This window comes from Kwoniella botswanensis, chromosome 3 (assembly GCF_036426115.1).
Source record: "Kwoniella botswanensis chromosome 3, complete sequence".
In the NCBI taxonomy this organism is placed as follows: domain Eukaryota; kingdom Fungi; phylum Basidiomycota; class Tremellomycetes; order Tremellales; family Cryptococcaceae; genus Kwoniella; species Kwoniella botswanensis.
The window spans coordinates 1,790,586-1,811,186 of NC_088601.1; the positions used below are offsets into that span (position 1 = coordinate 1,790,586).

The 20,601-nt window shown below is 44.5% G+C and overlaps 9 protein-coding genes across 9 annotated transcripts; 5 read left to right on the top strand and 4 right to left on the bottom strand.

Moving 5' to 3' along the window:
* Window positions 1-47: 47 nt before the first annotated feature.
* L199_008549 (uncharacterized protein) lies at window positions 48-1,124 on the bottom strand (the record flags this gene model as incomplete). The annotated part of the gene is made up of 4 exons (XM_064894229.1): window positions 48-481; window positions 600-665; window positions 752-997; window positions 1,079-1,124. 4 exons carry the CDS (start codon window positions 1,122-1,124, stop codon window positions 48-50), a joined length of 792 nt encoding a protein of 263 aa, XP_064750301.1.
* A 397-nt stretch (window positions 1,125-1,521) lies between these two features.
* On the top strand, window positions 1,522-3,540 carry L199_008550 (uncharacterized protein; the record flags this gene model as incomplete). The annotated part of the gene is made up of 8 exons (XM_064894230.1): window positions 1,522-1,785; window positions 1,887-2,018; window positions 2,112-2,195; window positions 2,267-2,346; window positions 2,408-2,548; window positions 2,672-2,860; window positions 2,981-3,152; window positions 3,283-3,540. The coding sequence occupies 8 exons, from the start codon at window positions 1,522-1,524 to the stop codon at window positions 3,538-3,540; spliced, it is 1,320 nt and encodes a 439-aa protein (XP_064750302.1).
* A 354-nt stretch (window positions 3,541-3,894) lies between these two features.
* L199_008551 (uncharacterized protein) lies at window positions 3,895-5,538 on the bottom strand (the record flags this gene model as incomplete). Its single annotated transcript, XM_064894231.1, has 1 exon — window positions 3,895-5,538. The coding sequence occupies one exon, from the start codon at window positions 5,536-5,538 to the stop codon at window positions 3,895-3,897; it is 1,644 nt and encodes a 547-aa protein (XP_064750303.1).
* Window positions 5,539-6,473: 935 nt separating this feature from the next.
* Window positions 6,474-7,554, bottom strand: L199_008552 (uncharacterized protein; the record flags this gene model as incomplete). Its single annotated transcript, XM_064894232.1, has 2 exons — window positions 6,474-7,375; window positions 7,458-7,554. The coding sequence occupies 2 exons, from the start codon at window positions 7,552-7,554 to the stop codon at window positions 6,474-6,476; spliced, it is 999 nt and encodes a 332-aa protein (XP_064750304.1).
* A 543-nt stretch (window positions 7,555-8,097) lies between these two features.
* On the bottom strand, window positions 8,098-8,937 carry L199_008553 (uncharacterized protein; the record flags this gene model as incomplete). The annotated part of the gene is made up of 1 exon (XM_064894233.1): window positions 8,098-8,937. One exon carries the CDS (start codon window positions 8,935-8,937, stop codon window positions 8,098-8,100), a length of 840 nt encoding a protein of 279 aa, XP_064750305.1.
* Window positions 8,938-9,589: 652 nt separating this feature from the next.
* On the top strand, window positions 9,590-10,312 carry L199_008554 (uncharacterized protein; the record flags this gene model as incomplete). Its single annotated transcript, XM_064894234.1, has 1 exon — window positions 9,590-10,312. The coding sequence occupies one exon, from the start codon at window positions 9,590-9,592 to the stop codon at window positions 10,310-10,312; it is 723 nt and encodes a 240-aa protein (XP_064750306.1).
* Window positions 10,313-10,802: 490 nt separating this feature from the next.
* On the top strand, window positions 10,803-17,000 carry L199_008555 (uncharacterized protein; the record flags this gene model as incomplete). The annotated part of the gene is made up of 9 exons (XM_064894235.1): window positions 10,803-11,031; window positions 11,083-11,193; window positions 11,248-12,279; window positions 12,334-12,489; window positions 12,544-14,693; window positions 14,749-14,960; window positions 15,012-16,187; window positions 16,255-16,570; window positions 16,629-17,000. The coding sequence occupies 9 exons, from the start codon at window positions 10,803-10,805 to the stop codon at window positions 16,998-17,000; spliced, it is 5,754 nt and encodes a 1,917-aa protein (XP_064750307.1).
* Window positions 17,001-17,344: 344 nt separating this feature from the next.
* Window positions 17,345-19,394, top strand: L199_008556 (threonine synthase; the record flags this gene model as incomplete). The annotated part of the gene is made up of 6 exons (XM_064894236.1): window positions 17,345-17,410; window positions 17,501-17,532; window positions 17,613-18,002; window positions 18,090-18,894; window positions 18,952-19,061; window positions 19,139-19,394. 6 exons carry the CDS (start codon window positions 17,345-17,347, stop codon window positions 19,392-19,394), a joined length of 1,659 nt encoding a protein of 552 aa, XP_064750308.1.
* A 417-nt stretch (window positions 19,395-19,811) lies between these two features.
* On the top strand, window positions 19,812-20,541 carry L199_008557 (uncharacterized protein; the record flags this gene model as incomplete). The annotated part of the gene is made up of 2 exons (XM_064894237.1): window positions 19,812-20,318; window positions 20,386-20,541. The coding sequence occupies 2 exons, from the start codon at window positions 19,812-19,814 to the stop codon at window positions 20,539-20,541; spliced, it is 663 nt and encodes a 220-aa protein (XP_064750309.1).
* Between the last annotated feature and the right edge of the window lie 60 nt (window positions 20,542-20,601).

The following is a 20,601-nucleotide window of genomic DNA, read 5'->3' on the forward strand; positions in this document are numbered from 1 at the left end:
ACGAATATTATTCAATACCTATGCTATAATCTGACAGATCTAACCAACTATCCCAACCTTGGCTGACCGGGCGTAGCATACGGATCTCTCATCTCATTCTCTTCCTCAACTTCACCCTCTAATCCCCTTCCTTTGGGAAATCTCGTTCGTTGTGGCTGAGGGGTCGGTAATCTACCAAGTTTAGCCAATTCATCTCTTACATTCCCTCTCATACCTCCTGCGCTTGCTCCATCGCTATTATAGCCTGGAGGGACGTATCTACCCGTACTCTGATCCCGCGCTTCTGACTCTGGAGATCTCAAATCTCTAGGTGAGTTCCCACCGAAAGTATCTACTCCAGAGAACATCGGATCGGAGGGAGGAGCGTTATCCTGTATTTCCCCGTTGGCCAGTGCGTTGGCTCGCGCTTGGGCGCGTACTTTGAGAATCTCGGAGATGAGGAGTCCTCGTGATGTGGAATATGATATGAAAGCTGAGGAGACTGTTTGATTTGGATGTCAGCGGGGTCTGATGATATACAGTAGGAGACGAAATGATCACAACGTTGCAAGTTAGATGGGTAAACGGTGAGAAGGTGGGATTGATGACATCTTACTCACATAAGAAAGTCAAGGAAAGTGCGTTTCTAGAAGGTGTCCTAGGCATGAACCTCTTAACCAGATATGCTATCAAATCGTTAAAAGCACAAATCAGTATGACATTTCATGGTGCTTTCGATTGAAATTAAGGTAAGAGTAAGAGGGTAGCTTACTTAATACACCACCACCTACTAAACCAGTGATCATACCTCTCTCCGTTGTCCTCCTATTCAACCTTTTGTAATCTTCCAAAGTCATTATACTGCTAGCTGAATTTGACCCCAGCTCGATAGTCTCCTGTTGGCCTGATCGGGGATCGAACAACACTAACTTCGGTTGAGGCGAACGAGGTTGGTTGGATCGATCGTTGGGATTGGGATGGGGGAGTCGGGAAGAGCCCTCCATAGGTGTGAGAGATCCTATTCAACATACTATTATCAGCTTGAACTGGTTATCACACAGAACAGGGCAAGGATGGTGGCAAGGAAAGCCAGACGTACCATCGTCGATCGGAGTTGCGGATATGTCAGCTTCTCTCAATGGCATGTCGATTTGTGGGTTTGAATACTAGCTGTGTGATGCTTCTGGGTCGAGATGTGAGAGGAAGTCAGTCACAGTATATTTGAAGTAGTGTGAGGTAAGTATACAGGAAGCGTTCAAAACTGTCTTTCGCCATTTGTAGAGTGTTCTACGTCACCGTAGTAGTTGTTCTCATCATCGAATCGAGGCACCGAACAAAGATCCACCTCCACTTCCGCTGGAATGACAATCTTGACGGAACCAAATTTCTGTTTTCTGTGAAGATATCTTGTATGAATGAATGGAAAGTATCGAAGGGCTCCTTCTTCCTCCTCCCAGCCATCAATACCCATCACATCCAAGTAGGAGACAGTGCTTTGGACAACAACACACAAGCTATACTATCCCCTCGAGTCTCTACGATATGCCAGCACATACACCTATCCCTTCCATCCCAGGTATCGAACTCACCGACCCCCAAATAAAAGCCTTCTTGGCTCAGCGAGTAGCAGACCTATGCGGATTGAATCAACCGAAGTTCCCAGGGTCTCAACCCGTTTCATTTCAAACTTCGTCTTTGGACTTGCTGGAATCGAAAGATTTCTGGGTATGTGAGAAATCGGATGGAGTGAGGATATTGGTGTTCATCGTTATGAATGGGATGACGGGTAATCAGGAGGTTTGGCTGGTGAGTATAATTCTGTACCATCGTCATCTACAACTCTACTATGACATTTGGGCTACCTAGATATCTCGAAGAATAGCTGACTGTACATACGCTGTATATAGATCGACAGGAAAGAACGGTACTTCAGTGTGCAAGACCTTCATTTCCCACATCACGAGAATCGCGGTAATCCCTTAGGCGAAACTATATTAGACGGTGAATTGGTTATAGATATAGATCCAAAGACTGGAAGTGTAAGTAAAATAGCTAGAACAATTCCCTCAAAGTGGTATTTAAGCTATTTAAGCGATCAAGTCTAAGCTGATTTACGTTTGACCGGATTGCAGGAGATGTTACGATTCTACGCATTTGATTGTTTGGTGATCAATGGGAACAATATAATGAAGAGATCTCTCTTATCGCGTTACGGCGTAAGCTTGTCCGCTCCGGTCTGTTTATAGTCCACGGATCAAAAGCTGATGTTTTTCTTTGTGTACAATAGCGATTGAAAGAATGGGTGATAACGCCTTTCCAAAAATCCTTAAGGGATTTCCCAGAATGGAAAGATGCTTTACCCTTTGAGTGAGTTGGCTATCTTTCTGACAAGCAGTAAGGAGATGGTAGCTGACGATGCGATATTCAGGGTGGTTGCAAAGGAGCAAGAGTTGTCATATCATTTAGGACACGTACTCAAAGTTCATATACCGAAATTACAACATGGTCACGATGGGTTGATCTTCACTTGTACAGAGACGGAGTATGTTCCTGGAACGGATGAGAATATGTGAGTGGAAGGAATGCATCATCATCCTATTCCAAATCGATCTCCATTATTGATTGATATCCCTCACGTATTTCCATTTATGATATTCATACTGATGCTGAATGTTCTGTACCCATCAACTAGCCTCAAATGGAAACCACCTTCTGAAAATTCGATAGATTTCAAGTTGGAGTTACGGTTCCCACCTTCCATCTCAAACCACGACGAACCTGATTATTATGCCAAACCTGAGTTCTTGCTGTATACGTGGCTAGGTGGTGAAGATTACGAATATTTCGATATGATGGGTATGGAAGATGTCGAGTGGGAGAGGTAAGTTGGATCATGAATGATATAACTAATTCTCTCAGTTGCGGTCTGGTTTATAATGAGGGTACGAATGGTGACGAGAAATGAGCTGATGTGGACTGGATTATCATATGTTTCACGTAGGATGAAAGAGTCGGGTGAACAACTCGATGATAGGATAGTAGAAGTGACGTGGGATACCGAAAATGGATATTGGAAAATGTTGAGAATTCGGGACGATAAGAATAATGGGAATCACAAGTCGATTGTCGATAAGATTTTGGTCAGTATAGAAGATGGAGTTGAACTTGATGCGGTGAGTTTGAGTCCTGCCTCTATCCTTATTCGATGTCTGTGATTTTATGTGTCTTCAAGTCTCCACCATTCAATTATTTATTTGCGTTAGAGTGAATATATTGGCTAAACTCACTCACCTCCCTGCATAGCTTTTATCGAAGACGGACTCAATCCGAACGGCTTGGAAAACGAGAGAACAACAGAGGAAATCCGGTCAGCCCCCTCCACCTGCATCTGCTCAACGTAGACCACCCCAATCTCAAACTCAACAAGCTCACCCGCCTACACCTGGTGGAGCAGGTAGACAAGGCTATCCTGTCACACCTGGATCGATGGGCTATGGTGGTCAAAGTCAGCCTCAGGCTCAAGGCCAGAATCAGGGTTTGGTAGCTGGACTGAAAAGGTGATTTGGCATCGATTTCGAGATCCATTGAAGCCAAGCGGTGTAGGAAAAGATACACGGATGAACTGGTCTTGGTAAAGATGTAATGGGCTAAGGCAGATTACGATTAGATTCCTGTTGTATATATGTGTATATTTTTCTTATAAATGTCATTCATGCATGTTTGATTCTTAGCAATGATTTACGTATATACAAGATTACAAGGAACTACGATAATTACTCACAGTAAAACAAGCGTTCAACATTATTCCGATGACATCAAATATCATGCCAATAACAAATACCAAATACCAAACACCAATACCAATAAAACTTCTATATTATCCAGCATACTTTACCCATACAATTAAAAGTATATTTACTTTCCCTTGCGATGGCATTCCGCTACTACCTCTTTCGCAACCTCAGTAACGATTGATACCGTCCTCGAATTAGCCAATTCATCATTCTTCATCATCAACTCTCTAAATTTTTCGTTATTCCTCTCTTTTAGATATTCGATCTGTCCTTTAGCTTTCTTCAACGTTTCTGAAAGTTGTGAAGTATGTTTACCATATGTATCCAAAGCTTCTTTTTGGGTTTGACACTTTGATTCCAAAACTCTATATTTATCTTCAAGTTGAGTCCTCTGTAAATCTTTGGTCATCAGTCCAGTTATATGAATTCGATATTCATTTTCTCTCCGTTTCATACTTTCAATCAACCCACGATTCATTTTTGACGCCTCTTTTTCGTGTATGAGCGATAACGAAGTTTCATGATGTGCTGAACGTTCTTTAGTTAGTTGTTTGTTCTTCTCCAGGAATTTGATTCGAAGTGACTTTAATGATTGACGAAGTAATTCGTTATCCCTTCTTAACGAATCAACATCTTCGACCGGTCGGACTGGTTGTGGAGCAGCCCTGGATAGAGAGAATGAGGGTGATTCCATAGGGACAAGAGGTATAGATGGAGTCGACTTCGACTTGTTCTTTCCCCTTGATCTCTTCTTGGGTGAGACGTGCGACATCCGAAGAGGTACTACTGATCCATCTGTGGGCTCATCGATACCCCGATGGCCCGCCATAGTCAGTCTAGTGGTAGTTCCTGGCAAGTAGGAATGAGGTCCTCCAGGTTGACAATCGAGATGTTTCGGTGGTGGTGCTTGCGCTGGAGCTGGAGGTGGTGAAGGTTGTTGGTATGAGACTGTTCCGGGAGTCAATTGCACAGGACGTGAGTGGGGTTTATGGACAGGGTATGATGAGAGGTACGAGGAGGTAGATTGATATGTCTCTTTTGGTAGCCTTTGCAAAGGAGCGTATCGAGAGGCTGAAAGAGGAGGGGAGCTGGTTACAGGTTGACGAGTGTGTAGAGCAGATTGAGATGATTTAGGGTGTGATGTAGGCTGGACAGGTTGAGCGGACAATGATGTATGTGCCGTCGTAGTGGTTTTAGACCTTGATTGAGCCTTATTCGTCGATGAGGAAGCAGATGCAGGAGTGAAAGATGTTTGAAAGATTGAGGAGCGTCGGGAAGTGGATGGTAGTACCGACAAAGAGAACGTAGAAGCTGAATCCACTGGTGAGGGGCTGGGCTGACTAGACACCTTCCATGATACATCGCGAATTCCCGCCTTGTTGTCATCTTTCTGAAACAACTCTTTCATGAGCTTCGATTTAGCATCCGTGAATGCTTTTCTCTGAGGCTTGGGTATCACCCTCGTAGAGCTCTCTGGTCGAGTGGTCAGTAGAGCTTTCGAAGGAGGTAAGAGACTTTCAAGAGAATTCGACTTGTTCTTAGTAGGAAGGTGGTTCTTGACCGTACCCCGTATGGAAGAATCGCGATAAAGATTTGAGGTGGACTTCTTACTTGATCGATCCAAGTCTAAAGCATTCGAAGATGACCGTTTCAAGTTGATATTCAATGCTAAGCGAGAAGGAGATGATGAGGTGATCGCCTGAGTAACGGTGGGTTGAAGAGGTGACGAGGGTGCTGTGGAAGAAGATGAAGGGAACTTGGACATGGTAGACTTGTTAGATTTGGACTTTGTAGGACTGGAAGAGGAGGGTTGAGAACAGACGAGATCCAAAAACGCTCCTATGTCTTGATCATCGTCTGAGATGATGTCGGTGGTAGAAGACGGGTCCATCGAGGGCGGATCAAGAAAGGGCAGATGGTCAGAGGCTACAGTATCAATGTTACTGGATGTCGGTCGAGATGAGATGAATGACAAGTCGAGTAGATGATGAATGTTGAATGACACATGTGAAAACGAACATTACTCTAGTCTTGGTGACGCACTGACCCTCGCAAGTTGAGTAATGACCAAGATCAGACGCGTCGAGACAATCTCAGGGTTATGTGATGCCCCGCAGATCACCTGGTGCTCCGGCCAAAAGCCATGATGGAGTCGAATCAAGCTTAACTCTACAACTGAATATGAGTATCATCATCTGTTATGATGACCGTACAGCTACAAGAACGTGAGCTGATAATGCAGGGAAAGGCCGAGGTGATCGAACCGTGTATTTCACCTATCCCTACTGAGCCACTACTTGAGATCCAGTCGACTGTCCACCACTACCTTCCAAAGCCCTGAATCAAACTTGCAAAAATTGACGAAGGTTACAGTGTTCGCCGGATCGTTTTTGAGCTGTTGCTCGTGAGAATGTATCAAGATCATTGGATGCTACAACCTATGAGATGTATAGAGCGATGATGACAAATTCAATCAAGGAATGTGTGAAGATGTAAATCAGCAGCCTTGATAGTAGGCGTCTGACCGGTTACTACCGTGTGTATCTTATTGAAATTTCACCCAAAGATAACCAGGTGGGAATGACGTTGACATGACATATCTCATTTCTCACATAAATTTACTCGTACTCCTTAAAACCGCTATATACAACACAAAACGCAATACACGACACAGAAGCAAGACGAAGTAACCTGTGTCCCCTAATGTATCTCAGCCGCTCCATCAGCTTGTCCATCCAATCCATCCAATCCATCGGCATTCTCCTTCTCCACATGTGGTGCAGCTCTTCGTTCTTTCCCACTCGTCAAGTACACACTCGCCCTCATCTCCAATAACGGATCATCGGAAGGTTCTACCCCTTTAACTCTGGGGATAGGATCGAATATGATTTTCTTTTGTTCCTCTTCATCATGTTGTGATAATCCATTAAATTCAATCACACCCAAATCTTCGATCTTACGAGTATTAGGCCATTGGTTGGTAATATCATTAGTCGGATCTCCATCTTGTCCAACTTGTATCATCAATCTAAATTTCACTGTTTCTCCTCCGGTTATTGTATCCTTGAGTTGATCGAAGAGATAATTATCCGACTTGGACTTGACTTGTTCATTCTCCAAGAACGATTCTTCTCCTGAGAAAGGATGGATCTGATATCTTACGATCGTAATTTTCCCATTTCCATTGACCAATTTGAAAGCGTTAAGAGCATAGTATTTCTGAGTATCGAATCTCTCCGGATGGGGTTTAGGATATTCGATGAATTTCTTTGTTTTTTCATGAGTGGCTAAGAACTGTCCGATAGTCCCATCACCGAGGGAATCGAGGAATTCCAACATCTCTTGACCTGTTTTAACTGGGAATAAGGGAACAGCATGAGAGATGATATCTGTATGTTTCCTATCTCCATACATGAACCTCAAAGCGAATCCAGCAGGATTGGCATTATCGTCGGTATCGGGTATTTTGGGTATACCAGTGTTATCTGAGAATCTACCGATAATAGCCGTAGAGGGGTTATTGAAATGAGGTGCAATTGAGAGTTGCGATGCGAGTGGAGCTGGGGTGAATGTACCAGTGAGTAAGAGCCCCTTGGCGTGTACTGCGTGGAATTTCGAGGAGTCAGCTCGAGTTCCCGCATTAAATTGGATCTTTGGGACATGTAGGAGATGTGTTACACTCACCTGGTCGATATCCTGCAGGAGTATGGAAAGCACCTTTAAGAGTCTCGACCAGTTTGGTACCAGTCTCAACGATTGTAGGGTCTTGTGATTGAGGCATAGTGTATGAAATCGATACTGTATCAGTATGAGAAGATGGGGAAAGATGTAAAGAAAGGCTTCTGATAGGTCGATGTTGTTTATATATGGGTGGGAAGGACGGGCGGTGATACGGTGATACGGGCTGGTCGATGAGTCATGGTCAAAGGAGTCGCACTAGCGGGAGGTCAAGGAGACGACCAGCGTGTATGCGTATGTATGTATGTGTACACATCGTTGTCTTTCGGATTGCTAATCATGCATCAATCACGACTGGTTCACCAAGCCGTCTATCAAAAGATAAGGTACTGTCTGTCGTGATATTATTCCCTGTACAATCCATATGCGATGTAGCTTATCAAATACAGTGGTACAGTATCCGCTGTGGCAATTGATGGAACTCTGCTTGGGCAGATCCTCTACACACCAACTCATCTTCTTGTGAAAGAACGGTGAATATATATATCATCCTAAGTCTCAACATGATCAGCGAATCTTCCTGTGGTATCATCATAGCACACTCACAATACTCGTATCTCGCAAAAGGATGTTTTTGTTTTTCTTTCTATTTCTCTTTCTCTTTCTCCGCTAAACCTAAACCGGATACTTTCCTAGTCCTCCTTATGGTCTTCTCCTTCATTGATTTGCTGGGGGACTTCCTATCACCGGTTTTACCGGGATCAGGCCCAGGTGAACTATCCCTTCTCCGTTCTAAGTCCAGATCCAAATTCTTGTCTACATCTTTCAATCCATGATTCTGATATCCATTCGTCCTGACCCTAACGGATTTCTCCCAGTTATTAATCCTATCTCTTACAGCTTGATCAATCTGGTTGATATAAGGCTTCAAACCGTTCGACCAATTCAAAAACTCTTCTCTTTGAAGACCCATCAATATCCTCAGTGCTTTTTTGTTCGCTTTCTTCATCTCTTCAATCTTCTTTTCATGTTGTTCCTTCATCTTATAAATTTCCATCTTCAACCTCGAATTCAATTCCCTCTCTTCCTTTAATTGCTGTTTGACTTGCTCAAACTCTTTCAATTCTTTCTTGTGATCCTCCATCAACTTATCTACTAGATTCAGATCTTGAGCTGAACGTCGTGAATCAGATAGATTCCGCTCCGAAATTGAATGTTTGAGTAGGTGAAGGTCGTTATCTAGCCCGAGATATTTGGATCTCATTCGTGAACTTGATGGTATAGATATAGCTATGTCTTCACGAGAGGTATTGAGATCGCTGGTTGATTTGTCCAAAGACGTGATTAGATCGGTAAAGAGGTTATCGAATACTGTTGGACGTTTTGGTTTGGGTGAAGGGACGGAACGAGAGAGATGAGATGAGTGGGGGAGGGGATGGTGATGGGGAGGAGGGAGGTAGTATGTTGGAAGGGTCGAGGAGGGCATTGAGAGTGCTGGTTCTTGTGATTGCTAGTATAAAACTGATGAAGTGATGGCACTGTACGGACTAGGTTCCAGCAAAAGGCTGTACCAGAATGAGATATCCAGGGATGAAGTAGTGATGTTTCCTTTGCGACTATCCACTTCAATCCACTATGCAATGTAAAGTTGAGATGTACCCGTATTGCAAACGACCTCGAACCTGACAACCTCTCTCAAACTGTTTGTCTACTCCTGATGTCTGAGCTTTGACCATCGAATTCAAGTTGGTGCGCTTTGACCCTCGAACGCACAGACACCTTTCATGTTGAATGAGTCATCTACATGTTGCTATGTATCGTGCTCCCATCCTCTTCGATATGTAGGCCGACATTATAAACCATGATCACAATCATTTTTATCATCGCACAGCATCAATACGATTCGCCTCGAATATTAATCTCATTAGTGAGGATTCACAGACAGACAAACAATCAATCAATCGCATTCAATCGGTCAGTGATCAATATGGTATCGTCAGCTTATGACAACATATAACCTTACACACTGATTCATCATCAATTGCATTCCACTCATTCTCTCAACACCTTCGCGTTCATCCAAGCTAATTCTTAACAAACAATTCACAATACAACTTGCAGTCTCTGCCAACAACGACATGGACTCTTTACGTGAACCAGCCGAATCAACTCGTTGGGCCACGGCACCGGAGACACCACCTGATCCAAGAAAGCCAAGTACAATTCGAACTTCATCCTCACCCAACAGACGACCTCGAACGGACCACAGTCCTCCTCTTACCCCACCTCTTACCGCATGTACCGATCTCACTCTCCAAAATTCTATCATCGATAAGACCGAGAATGTCAACGTCAATCGCTATGATAAGATCGAGCACGATCTGAGTTTACTCTTAAATATGAGGTACGAGAACGACGAAGAATACCAAAGGCTTTATCTCCTCGCTAAGAAAGCTGTTAGTGAGAAGGAAAGATACATGGCCGAGATATCAGCTACGAAAAGACAAAGTCTAGAGGAAATCCATGAGAATTTCAAATGTTTGAAGAAGGAATACGATTCGGTAATGGTAGAATTAGTGAATGAACGGATATCAAATGAATCAATCCAAGTGGAACTGAAAAGGTCGCTGGAGTATACGGACAAGTTGAAGAGTGAAAATGACCAGTTGAGAGCACAGGTAGAACGATTCAAGAAGATCAACGAGGATCAAAGGAAAGAGTATGACATGAGGATACATGATGGATTGAACGATAGGAGTAATCTAGTAAGAGACAAAGCTAATCTGGATAAGGAGAGGTTAAAGTTGGAAGGCCAGGTCCATAGGTTGAGGATGGAGTTGGAAAGAGGGAGAACAGGATGAAGAACGAGAATGAGGCGTGCAATGTGTCGATAGTATATTTCTTGCCGATCATCTATAAGTCATATGTGTAAAGCATTGTGTACGTGCATGTATCCTCATCTTCTCTCACTCGTAGACCAGTGCCACATTCAGCTGGGATGTCTATGGTGTGCAGCCATAAGATCCTATAAGGCCGTATAACCCCGTCGTTGAGATGATCCTACCACGCGTTTTGATCAGTCCCCAAGTGGGATTCAACCTTGTTCGTCGTTATATATATGACGGCCACCTGTTTGACCTATTTCCTCACTTACATCCTTCAATCATCCTCATCACCTCGCCACCCTACCTCACACCTCTCCTACAGCTCTGACCAGAAAATTCTGTGGCTGCAAGGGCTTTCTGCTCAGCGCATCTCCTGCATTCTCAAATTCGAACTCGTGAAGAAGGGATTTCATGATTAGATCAGTGAAAGAAGGATAGAAATAGACAGACGAGACAGCCAGGCAAAATGTTCGGAGGTACTTCGTCATGGGGTCAGAATAATCAACAGCAAAATCAACAACAGCAACAAAGCGGTGGAGGGTTATTTGGAGGCGGAGGAAGTGGTGGATTTGGTCAGCAACAACAAAATACAGGAGGATTCGGTCAGACCAATACGGGTGGGTTTGGACAGCCCGCTCAACAAAATACAGGTGGTGGGCTATTCGGAGGAACATCATCTACTGGAGCAACTTTTGGTAAGTCATCTCCATACGTTTACGACTCGTTTACTAATTCTTCGACTTCAGGTGGTTTCGGTGCGAGCACCCAAAACCAACAGCAAAGCAATGCTTTCGGTGCGTCTAGACCTACGTTTGGAGCTTCAGGATCGACCTTTGGTCAGCCTCAGCAACAAAACGGTGAGTCTCCTTCTCCTATTTCTGCCATATCTATGCTCAGACCTTATACCGTAGCTGGCGGTGGATTATTTGGAAGTACCAACACCGGTGGGGGTTTCGGTTCTACCCAACCAAACACATCCGGAGCTTTATTCGGTGCGAAACCAGCTACTACCTCAACGTTCGGTTCCGGTGCTACATCGACTCTCTTTGGCGCTAAGCCTACAACAACCTTTGGCGCTTCCGCACCTGGTTCAGATGTATTAAAAGGTCCCAACGAACTTCAAACCTACCGTGCTGATGCACCTCCTCCACCACCTCCTGCTCAAGGTACTGCCTCCCCAGCATACTTCCCAACATGGCAAGGTGATCCCTCAACCACTGCTATGGGCAAAGATGGACCACCTCACCTGTTCCATTCCATCACTGGAATGCCCCCTTATAGAGGAGTATCATGGGAAGAATTGAGAGCATTAGATTATCAGCAAAATCGGAAAGAAGCAACTCAACAACCTACTAATACTTTCGGTGCGTCAACAGGAGGATTCGGTCAACCTGCTTCTGGAGGATTTGGCCAACCACAACAACAACAACAGACATCAACTTTCGGTGCTAAACCTGCTGGTGGGTTATTTGGAAGTACAGGAAACACTTTTGGTTCAACCAATAATACCTTCGGTTCTACTCCTACCAACAACACCTCAGGAGGGCTGTTCGGTCAATCTCAACCACAACAAACCCAATCTCCTTTCGGTGGTCAAAGTACAGGTACCACTGGGGGATTGTTTGGTCAACCTGCTCAACAAAATCAGACCAACCCCTCTGGAGGATTGTTTGGCAGTACCTCGAACGTCTTTGGCCAAAACAATCAACAACAGCAACCCGCCGCTGGGACTAGCACATTTGGAGGATTCGGACAAGCGAAACCCGCATTTGGAGCAGGAACGTCTGGTGGATTTGGATCTACTGGTAACACCGCTGGCACAGGTACATTCGGCCAGACTGGTAACACAGGTACTACTGGATTTGGTGGATTTGGTCAGACGCAACAGAACCAACAACAACAACAACAACCTGCTTCTGGAGGATTGTTTGGTGGTGGTTTCGGTGAGTAAAGTCAGCTTTGCCGCTTACATGCATTAGCTGATATTGTGTGTGTAGGCGCCTCTTCAACGCAACCTCAACAAAACACCGGTGGTCTTTTCGGCCAAACTAATCAACAACAACCTGCTGCCGGAGGGTTCGGAGCGCCCAAGCCTGCTGGAGGATTGTTTGGAAGTACAACAACCCCTGCGGCTCCTACTAACACATTTGGAGGTGAGTAAATCGTTTGATGTTATCTGAGTTGCAGCTGACCATAGAAAAATGCAGGTTTCGGCCAATCATCTACCACTCAACCTGCCTCTGGAGGTCTTTTCGGCAGCACCAATAACTCTGCCGCTCCCAGCACTGGTCTCTTCGGTCAACCCGCTCAGCAACAAAATACTCAGCAACCTGCGTCGGGTGGATTATTTGGCAACTCCTCCGCAGGTGGCGGTCTGTTCGGTGCTAAACCTGCTACCACTACTCCTGCGACTGGCGGATTGTTTGGTCAGACTCAGCCTGCTCAGCAACCTGCACAATCTGGAGGGTTGTTCGGTAACACTGTTAATACCGGAAGCGGTCTCTTTGGCAACACAAACAACGCTTTAGGTCAGCAAAATCAGCAACAGAACAACTCTCTTGCTAAACCTGCTGGAGGATTGTTCGGGGGTAGTAGTTTATTCGGACAACAAAATCAACAACAGCCTGCGCAAACCGGTACGACCGGTGGACTCTTCGGTAATCTTGGTCAATCTCAGCCTGCTTCTACTGGTCTCTTCGGTAGTACCGCCGCTCAACCCGCACAACAATCTAACCTCGGTGGAAGCATATTTGGTGGCTTAGGTCAGTCTACCGCTCAACAACCACAACAACAACAACCTTCTCTTACCGCTTCCATTGATCAAAATCCCTACGGCAACAACCAGCTCTTCCAGTACAATGGCCAGAAGCTTGAATACGGCTCTCAATCCAAGAAACCTGCTCTTCCCCCTCTTACCGCTTCATCTTACCGACTCACACCTAGCACCAAAGGAAAGGTCAACAAGCTTAGAGGTTTTGCTTCTCCCATCACTGGATCCCAAAGTCCCGCTAGATCTGGAACTCCTCTTGGTGGTCTCAGCTCCCCTGGACAATCAAGCGTCCTCGGCTCTCCTGCTGCTCCGGATAGGTACAAAGGTTTGACTGATACCGCCCTCACTCCCAATGCCTTCGTCCCACGACCAAGCATCAAGAAGTTGACCGTTACCCCTAAGGTCCTTTCCGCCAGTGGAAGTGGAGATCAGCTTGAAAGTGTATTGGGTAAATCCGCTCTCAGGAATTCAACGGGTAGTCTCGCTCAACCTACACCCGAAAGAGGCGCCATTGCACCTGGCAGTCCGGCTACTCTATTCTTCAACCCACCTACTGCCAATGGAAACGGTCGATCTGATAACTCTGACTCACCACTTCGACGTACTGCTCCTCTGGCGGAATCATCACTCCGAGTATCGGGATCTGAACGTGCACCAAAGAAAGGTGAATACTGGTGTAAACCCAAGTTGGAAAAATTGCAACAGCTCAGCAGACAGGAACTATCCGAACTCCACAACTTCACTGCTGGTCGCCGCGGTTTCGGTGAAGTAACTTTCCTCGAACCTGTTGATCTCACTCTGGCACCTCTCGAGGATCTACTTGGTACTATCATCGTTTTCGACCAATCTGAACTGTCCGTCTACCCCGATGATTACCCTGCAAAAGCGCCTCAAGGACAAGGTTTGAATGTGCCTGCTCGAATCACTCTCGAAAACGTCTTTGCCCATGACAAAGCTACCAAGGAGCCTATTCGAGATTCCTCTGATCCCCGATATGTTCGATTCCTCAAGCGAGTCAAAAACATCCCCAATACGGAGTTTGTTAGTTATACCGATGACGGCACTTGGTCTTTCAAGGTTGAGCATTTCAGCAGATATGGTATTGACGAGAGCGATGAGGATGAGGATGTCGAGCCTCAACAAGGGAAGGGAAAACATGTTAAGGGTAAAAGTGATTTAACCGATAGAAGTCCTTCTAGAACCCCTGAGAGTGATGGGGATGAAGATGAGGATATGTTACCCCCGACGAAAGGATTACGAGATTTTTCAGAAGGTGAACATGATTCAGGTTTAGAAGAGGATCCTTTCGAAGAAGAGGAAGAGGAAGATGACACCTTCGAGATTGATGAGGATGAAGAGGAGATCCCTTCAAAATCCCTACCTACATGGGATCAACCTATAAAATCTAAAGTTGGTGTAGAAGGTATGAAGAAGTTGAGGGAAATGCAATCATCTTTCTTCTCCTCTCGACCACAAATAAAGTCCAAGACGGCAATCGGGAAAAGAGATGTAAGGCAAAGAAACAAAGATTCGTTTTTTGGTGAAGCCGGGGAGGAAATTGAATCGCTTGATCAAAGGGCTGTCAAGGTGAGTATATGGACCACTTGCACAACAGAAGCTTTCACTGATCTATGTATCACAGCGCACCTCCTTCGGCGAATCTCAAGTTAGCCCACCTAAACTTCGACAACCCCGAAAATACGCACGTGTAGCTGAATCTGAAAGTGTAGCTAAGTCAGAAGAAGGGATAAAGGTAGATGCTGGTTTGGCATTAGGAAGGTCTTTCAGATGCTCGTGGGGTCCTAATGGCGAATTGGTACATTCTGGGAAGATATGCGCCCCGAACTCAACAATGTGAGTGGTATCAGTGTGAATTAATGATCAGTACTGATCAATGTTCTGCAGTACTCCTGATTCGGACGCTTTGATCCATATTGAAAAAGTAGAAACTCTCGCCAACGACGACAAGACCGAGAACAACAAAGCTCACCGATTGCTCTCTTTACATCTCGAACACACCCTTGTGGAGACGCTCGACGGCGTACCATACGCAGCGATCGACAGTGCGATCCGATTCCGCGACTTTGCTGCTCGCTTTGATGCCGGTGATCGATCTCACGAAGCTAGTATATTCAGACTTGGAGTGGCGCTGTTTGATGAGCTCGATCTGAAACTTCCCCCTGATTCACCTGAAGAACTGGTTGAGCGTATAGCTTCCATACGAAGGAAATTGGCTCTATCGAAATGGCTTGAAGATGCCGTCTCTTCTTCAGTTGATTCAGATCTGACCAAAAACGGACAAGATCGACCTGCCAAAGTATTCACCTACCTCAGTGGACATCAAGTTGAAAGAGCGGTTCAGTCCGCCTTGGACGGCGGGGATATGAGACTCGCCACTTTGATCTCTCAAGCTGGAGGAGAAGAGGTTTTCAGAGAAGAACTGATGAAACAGTTAGAGGATTGGTCTAAATATAAAGCCAATCCATTGATCGCCAAAGGATACAGAAAGTTATATGCTCTCTTAGCTGGGATCACCGATATTTCCCCTGGTGATGCTTCGAAAGGATCAGATGGATGTCCCGATGTACTGATCGCCGAAGGATTAGATTGGAAGAGATCATTGGGTTTACATATGTGGTATGGAAATAGATTCGAAGATACCATCAGCGATGTTGTTTCTTCGTACTCTTCTGCTTTGACATCTTCATGTCCTCCTGCAAGACCCTTACCGACATATCTCGAAAATCCTACTAGTGGTGAAACCAAAAGATGGAATTCGACCTACGAACCAACCGATATACTATACAACCTTATCAGACTGTACTCGGACGTGACGATTTCGTTAGACGAAGTGCTACGTTCGAGAGATACCTCACCTTCACCATTTGATGTTAGATTATCATGGCATTTGTATCTACTCCTCTCGAGAGTTTTGGAGAAGAGGGATTTCGAAGATAGGGATGATGAGGGTTATTCAGCTTCTGCGGATCTTTTGACTCAAGGGTATGCCAGTCAGTTAGAAGATAGCGGGGAATGGACGAAAGCTGCTTTTGTTCTCTTGCATCTGGAGACTTCCGAGGGGTAGGTCTTTCTCGATTCTCCTTTCTGCCAAGTGTATTGAGCTGACCAATGTCTAATCATGATTCAGACGTGAAAAATCGTTACGAGATTTGATATTCCGACATCCCACTCCTACCGGCGAAGAGGAACAATTCTTGACTTCACGATTGAAGATCCCCATCGAATGGATTCACGAATCTCGAGCAGCGTCTTTATCATCTTCTGGTGATGCTTGGTCAGAATACCATGCTTTGCTCAAAGCGAAATTGTGGAATAAAGCTCATATAGTCTTAATCGAGAAATTGGCTCCGGAGGCTGTACTCAGGGATGATAAAACTTTGTTGAGGAAGTTGTGCGAAGGATTGGATGGGAAAGGTGCAGAAGGGTGGGAGTATGGTGGCAAGGTGAGTGTTCGTCTAACTTGTAACTCAAAAATCGATGCTGATTTCTCTACTACCATAGCTATACCTTGACTGGGCAGATCTCACTACCGATACCGCCAAATTACTCACCTCGGTTCTATCCTCAGGATCTCACCCTGATCCAAGAGAATCATCAATCTTATCTGAACATTCCAAAACTCTACCTAAAGTCCTTCAACTCCTACCTGCCTTATTCCCCGATAAGAACAACATTCAACAAGTCGCTTCACTCAGTGAAATGTTATCGCCCTTATATCAACTTGCCGCTGTCTTACACAACGCTGGATATATCAATAAGACGATGGTTCCCCCTTCGAATTATTTGGTGGATGAAGATAGATTGGATTTACTGCAGATGGCTGCGGTTGAGAGGTTCAACAAAGTTTTGGATGGGTTGCCTGTAGTGGCGTAGGGTTATGATCGTGGTGTCATGGTTTTTTTCTTCGGTAGCCTTGGGCTTTATATCATATAGCATTTCTGCTTCTTCTGGATCGTCGTCTTGTTCTTTCATAGGCTTTTTATATACCATTCCATAGCATTTCATATAGGTAATTAGGTAGACTCACGAAGAGATGAATCAACATGCATTGAAATGTTCAATTACGTAACGTCCTTTTTCACCTGACTCGGAAAAAAAAAGCCGGCGCTTGCGAGGACGAAAGATGAAAGATGAAATACCAGATGTAAAAGTAACAACAACTGTAACACATATAACTTATCACATCATCTCTCGTATACATACCCCTCGAAGCCAAAATGTCACAACCTGAGATGAGATACTTCTCCACCAGAGGAGGAAGTGAGACTTTGTCCTTTGAAGAAGTGAGATTTTTGGATCGTTTTCGGTATTACCCCGAATCGCGAACCGTGGATGGTGAAGTGTCAATTGCTGATTCGTGTTTGGTGTGTTAGGCCGTTTTGACTGGATTGGCACCCAATGGAGGGTGAGTCATTACTGTTTTTACTTTACTGCTAGTTTAAACCTCATCGTAACTTCAACTACTGACATGAACTTTGAATGCAGTCTTTACATTCCCTCGCACATTCCTTCACTACCATCAGACTGGCAAACATCATGGTCCAACCTCTCCTTCCCCGAATTATCATTCGAGATCCTATCGTTGTTCATCCCTCGTTCCGTCATACCCGCCGAAGACCTCAAATCAATCATCAACACTTCATACTCTACTTTCCGATCAAATAAGACCACCCCGCTCAGACAGACAGGAGAGAAAGAATGGGTATTGGAACTTTGGCATGGACCCACTTGGGCATTCAAGGATGTCGCTCTGCAGTTCCTTGGTGAACTATTTAGGTATTTCTTAGAAAGACGGAATGGTGTTTTGGAGAAGGAGGGTAAAGAGGAGAGAGAGGAGTTGACTGTTGTTGGTGCCACGAGTGGAGATACCGGATCGTGAGTTTCCCTCGAGAATCATACACATCATTCAAATTTTTGAGTTTGTGTCGCTCCAGCTTACCTTTGTACATGGCATTTTCGTAGCGCCGCAATCTACGGTCTTCGATCCAAACCATCCATCACCATCTTCATCCTCTATCCTGACGGACGAATCTCCCCTATTCAAGAAGCTCAGATGGCTACCGTCCCAGACGAAAACGTATATTGCGTTGCAGTCGAAAACTCAGATTTCGATACCTGTCAATCTATCGTCAAGACCCTCTTCTCTGACAAACAGTTTAACTCCACCCATCGGCTCGGAGCGATCAACTCTATCAACTGGGCTAGAATCTTAGCTCAGATCGTATATTACTTTTCGGCTTATTTCCAATTACCTTTCGAAGCTAGAGAATCAGGTGATATTCAATTTACAGTACCTACAGGAAACTTTGGGGATATATTAGCTGGGTGGTTTGCTAAAAAACTCGGGTTACCAATGAACCATCTTGTAGTAGCTACCAACGAGAATGATATCTTAGAAAGATTCTTTAGAACTGGTAGATACGAAGCTGAAGAGAATACTGCTGGACAAGCACCTGAAACCGCCGCTGTGAGTGGATCATCAGATGGTCAACAAGCTACTTCAGCAGGAGGAAGTTCAGTCAAATCTACTCATTCTCCTGCGATGGATATTCTCCTTTCGAGTAATTTCGAGAGATTACTCTATTATCTCGCTCTGGAGACGTTAGAAAACCCTACAAAGGATGAAGTAGAGGATAGATCAAGAGCTCAAGAAAAGTTGAATGGATGGATGAACGAGTTGAAAAAGAACGGCAAAGTCGATTTGGGCGAGAAGATCAAAGAGGCTGCTGGGAGGGATTTCTGGTCAGAGCGAGTATCTGATGATCAGGTGGGTGCAGAACCCTTTTTCTATCAGTTGTGTTGCTGATACATTTCACGATTTTAGACCCTTGAGGAAATTCGAAAATACTATAAACGTCAGGAATACGGTCCATACGTCGTTGATCCCCATACTGCCGTTGGTCTAGCAGCAACCGAAAGATCCCAGAAGAAGTCGTACGTCACGTATAATTCCTTTTCTTTGTTTCGGATGTCACCGATTACTGATTCCTTATTGTTATGGGTGTGTATAGACCCGACTCATACTGGATCACTCTATCTACCGCTCACCCAGCTAAATTCTCTTCTGCTGTCGAACTCGCCTTGAATCCCCAACAGTTCCCCGAGTTCAACTTTAGAGAAATCGTCTTACCTGATGAGTTGAAGAAGTTGGAAACACTCGAGAAGAGGGTGCATAAGGTCAGTGGTGAGCAGGGTGTGAGGGAGTTGATCGAGAGGGTGAAAAAGGGTGAGAAGGTCGTACCCGGTGAAGGGAAGGGGTCCATCTAGGGGATAGGTGGAAACGGAATGGAGTGAGGGGGGTGGAGGAGTGGAGATAGAGAGAAAGTAAGACACAGTACACCGCATTGGCGGTACAAGATGCATGCGACTTGGAATTATATTCATCACTTATTCCATGTGGCACCTTGAGATGAACTTTGTTTCCAATTAATTTCGTCATTTTCCCTTTTCCCATGACGATGTTTGAACATTACAGAACAGTAATGTTTGCTGAGATGTGGTGGTAGAGAAGCTGTGCATGGTCAACCTTATTCTACTGGATACCTGGTATATAAGAACGAGACGCATTGTCAAACTGAGGTTTTCTTCTTCATCTTCCATACCACACGTTAAATATTGTTCATACTATATTTCAAGTTGATGATTTGCTATATGTCACTTAGAAAAGGGATGTCGCCACCCAGTATGAATCCTCATATTGATACTTTTGATCGATATGTTCGACCCGAACAAAGTAATCCATTTTTCATGTCATCTTCTTATATCGCACCTGATGGTCCTAAGTGGTATGCAAGCTCCCCTCCATTGAACAACGGTGTTATCGGTAAAATTCAATCCAACTATGGTAAAGATAAACCCAGATTCATGCCATATACCCCCAAACACCTTAAATTAAAATCGTACCTCCATGGAACATCTCAATATGATCGATCTAAGGAAGTAAAGCAAGTGAATAAGTATGAAAGCTTCAATAACAATAACAATAGCAATCATACCTTCAGATCCGGATACAAATCCGTATCTATTCCTCCTCAAATTGAATTCTTACATAGTTATCGAATGGAGAACGAAATTGTGAGATTAAGGCGGGAACTTAATGTTTCTGAGCATCGAAATAGGTTGTTACTTGAGCAGAATCTCAAGTTACAGCAACAAATCAAGAATGCTCGAATGGAAGGGGATGTTTTGAAAGTGGATCTCAAACATAATGATGATGTATATCGAGCAAGGGAATTCATTCTCAAGTGGAGAATAAGAGAACTTAAATATGAATATTGCTAGGAATGGAATGTGGTATAGAAGGGAAGAGGACTATAATGAGAATGGGATTGGAATGGACGATGATATACCTGTAAAAGTTGAAGAGGAGGATGAGGAAGTAACCGTGAAAGTTGAGGTTGAGGATGATGCATGAGTAATATTTGGTTTGCAAGGGAATGGGCTTTATTGAACGAACGAAAAGAATACTGTAGTT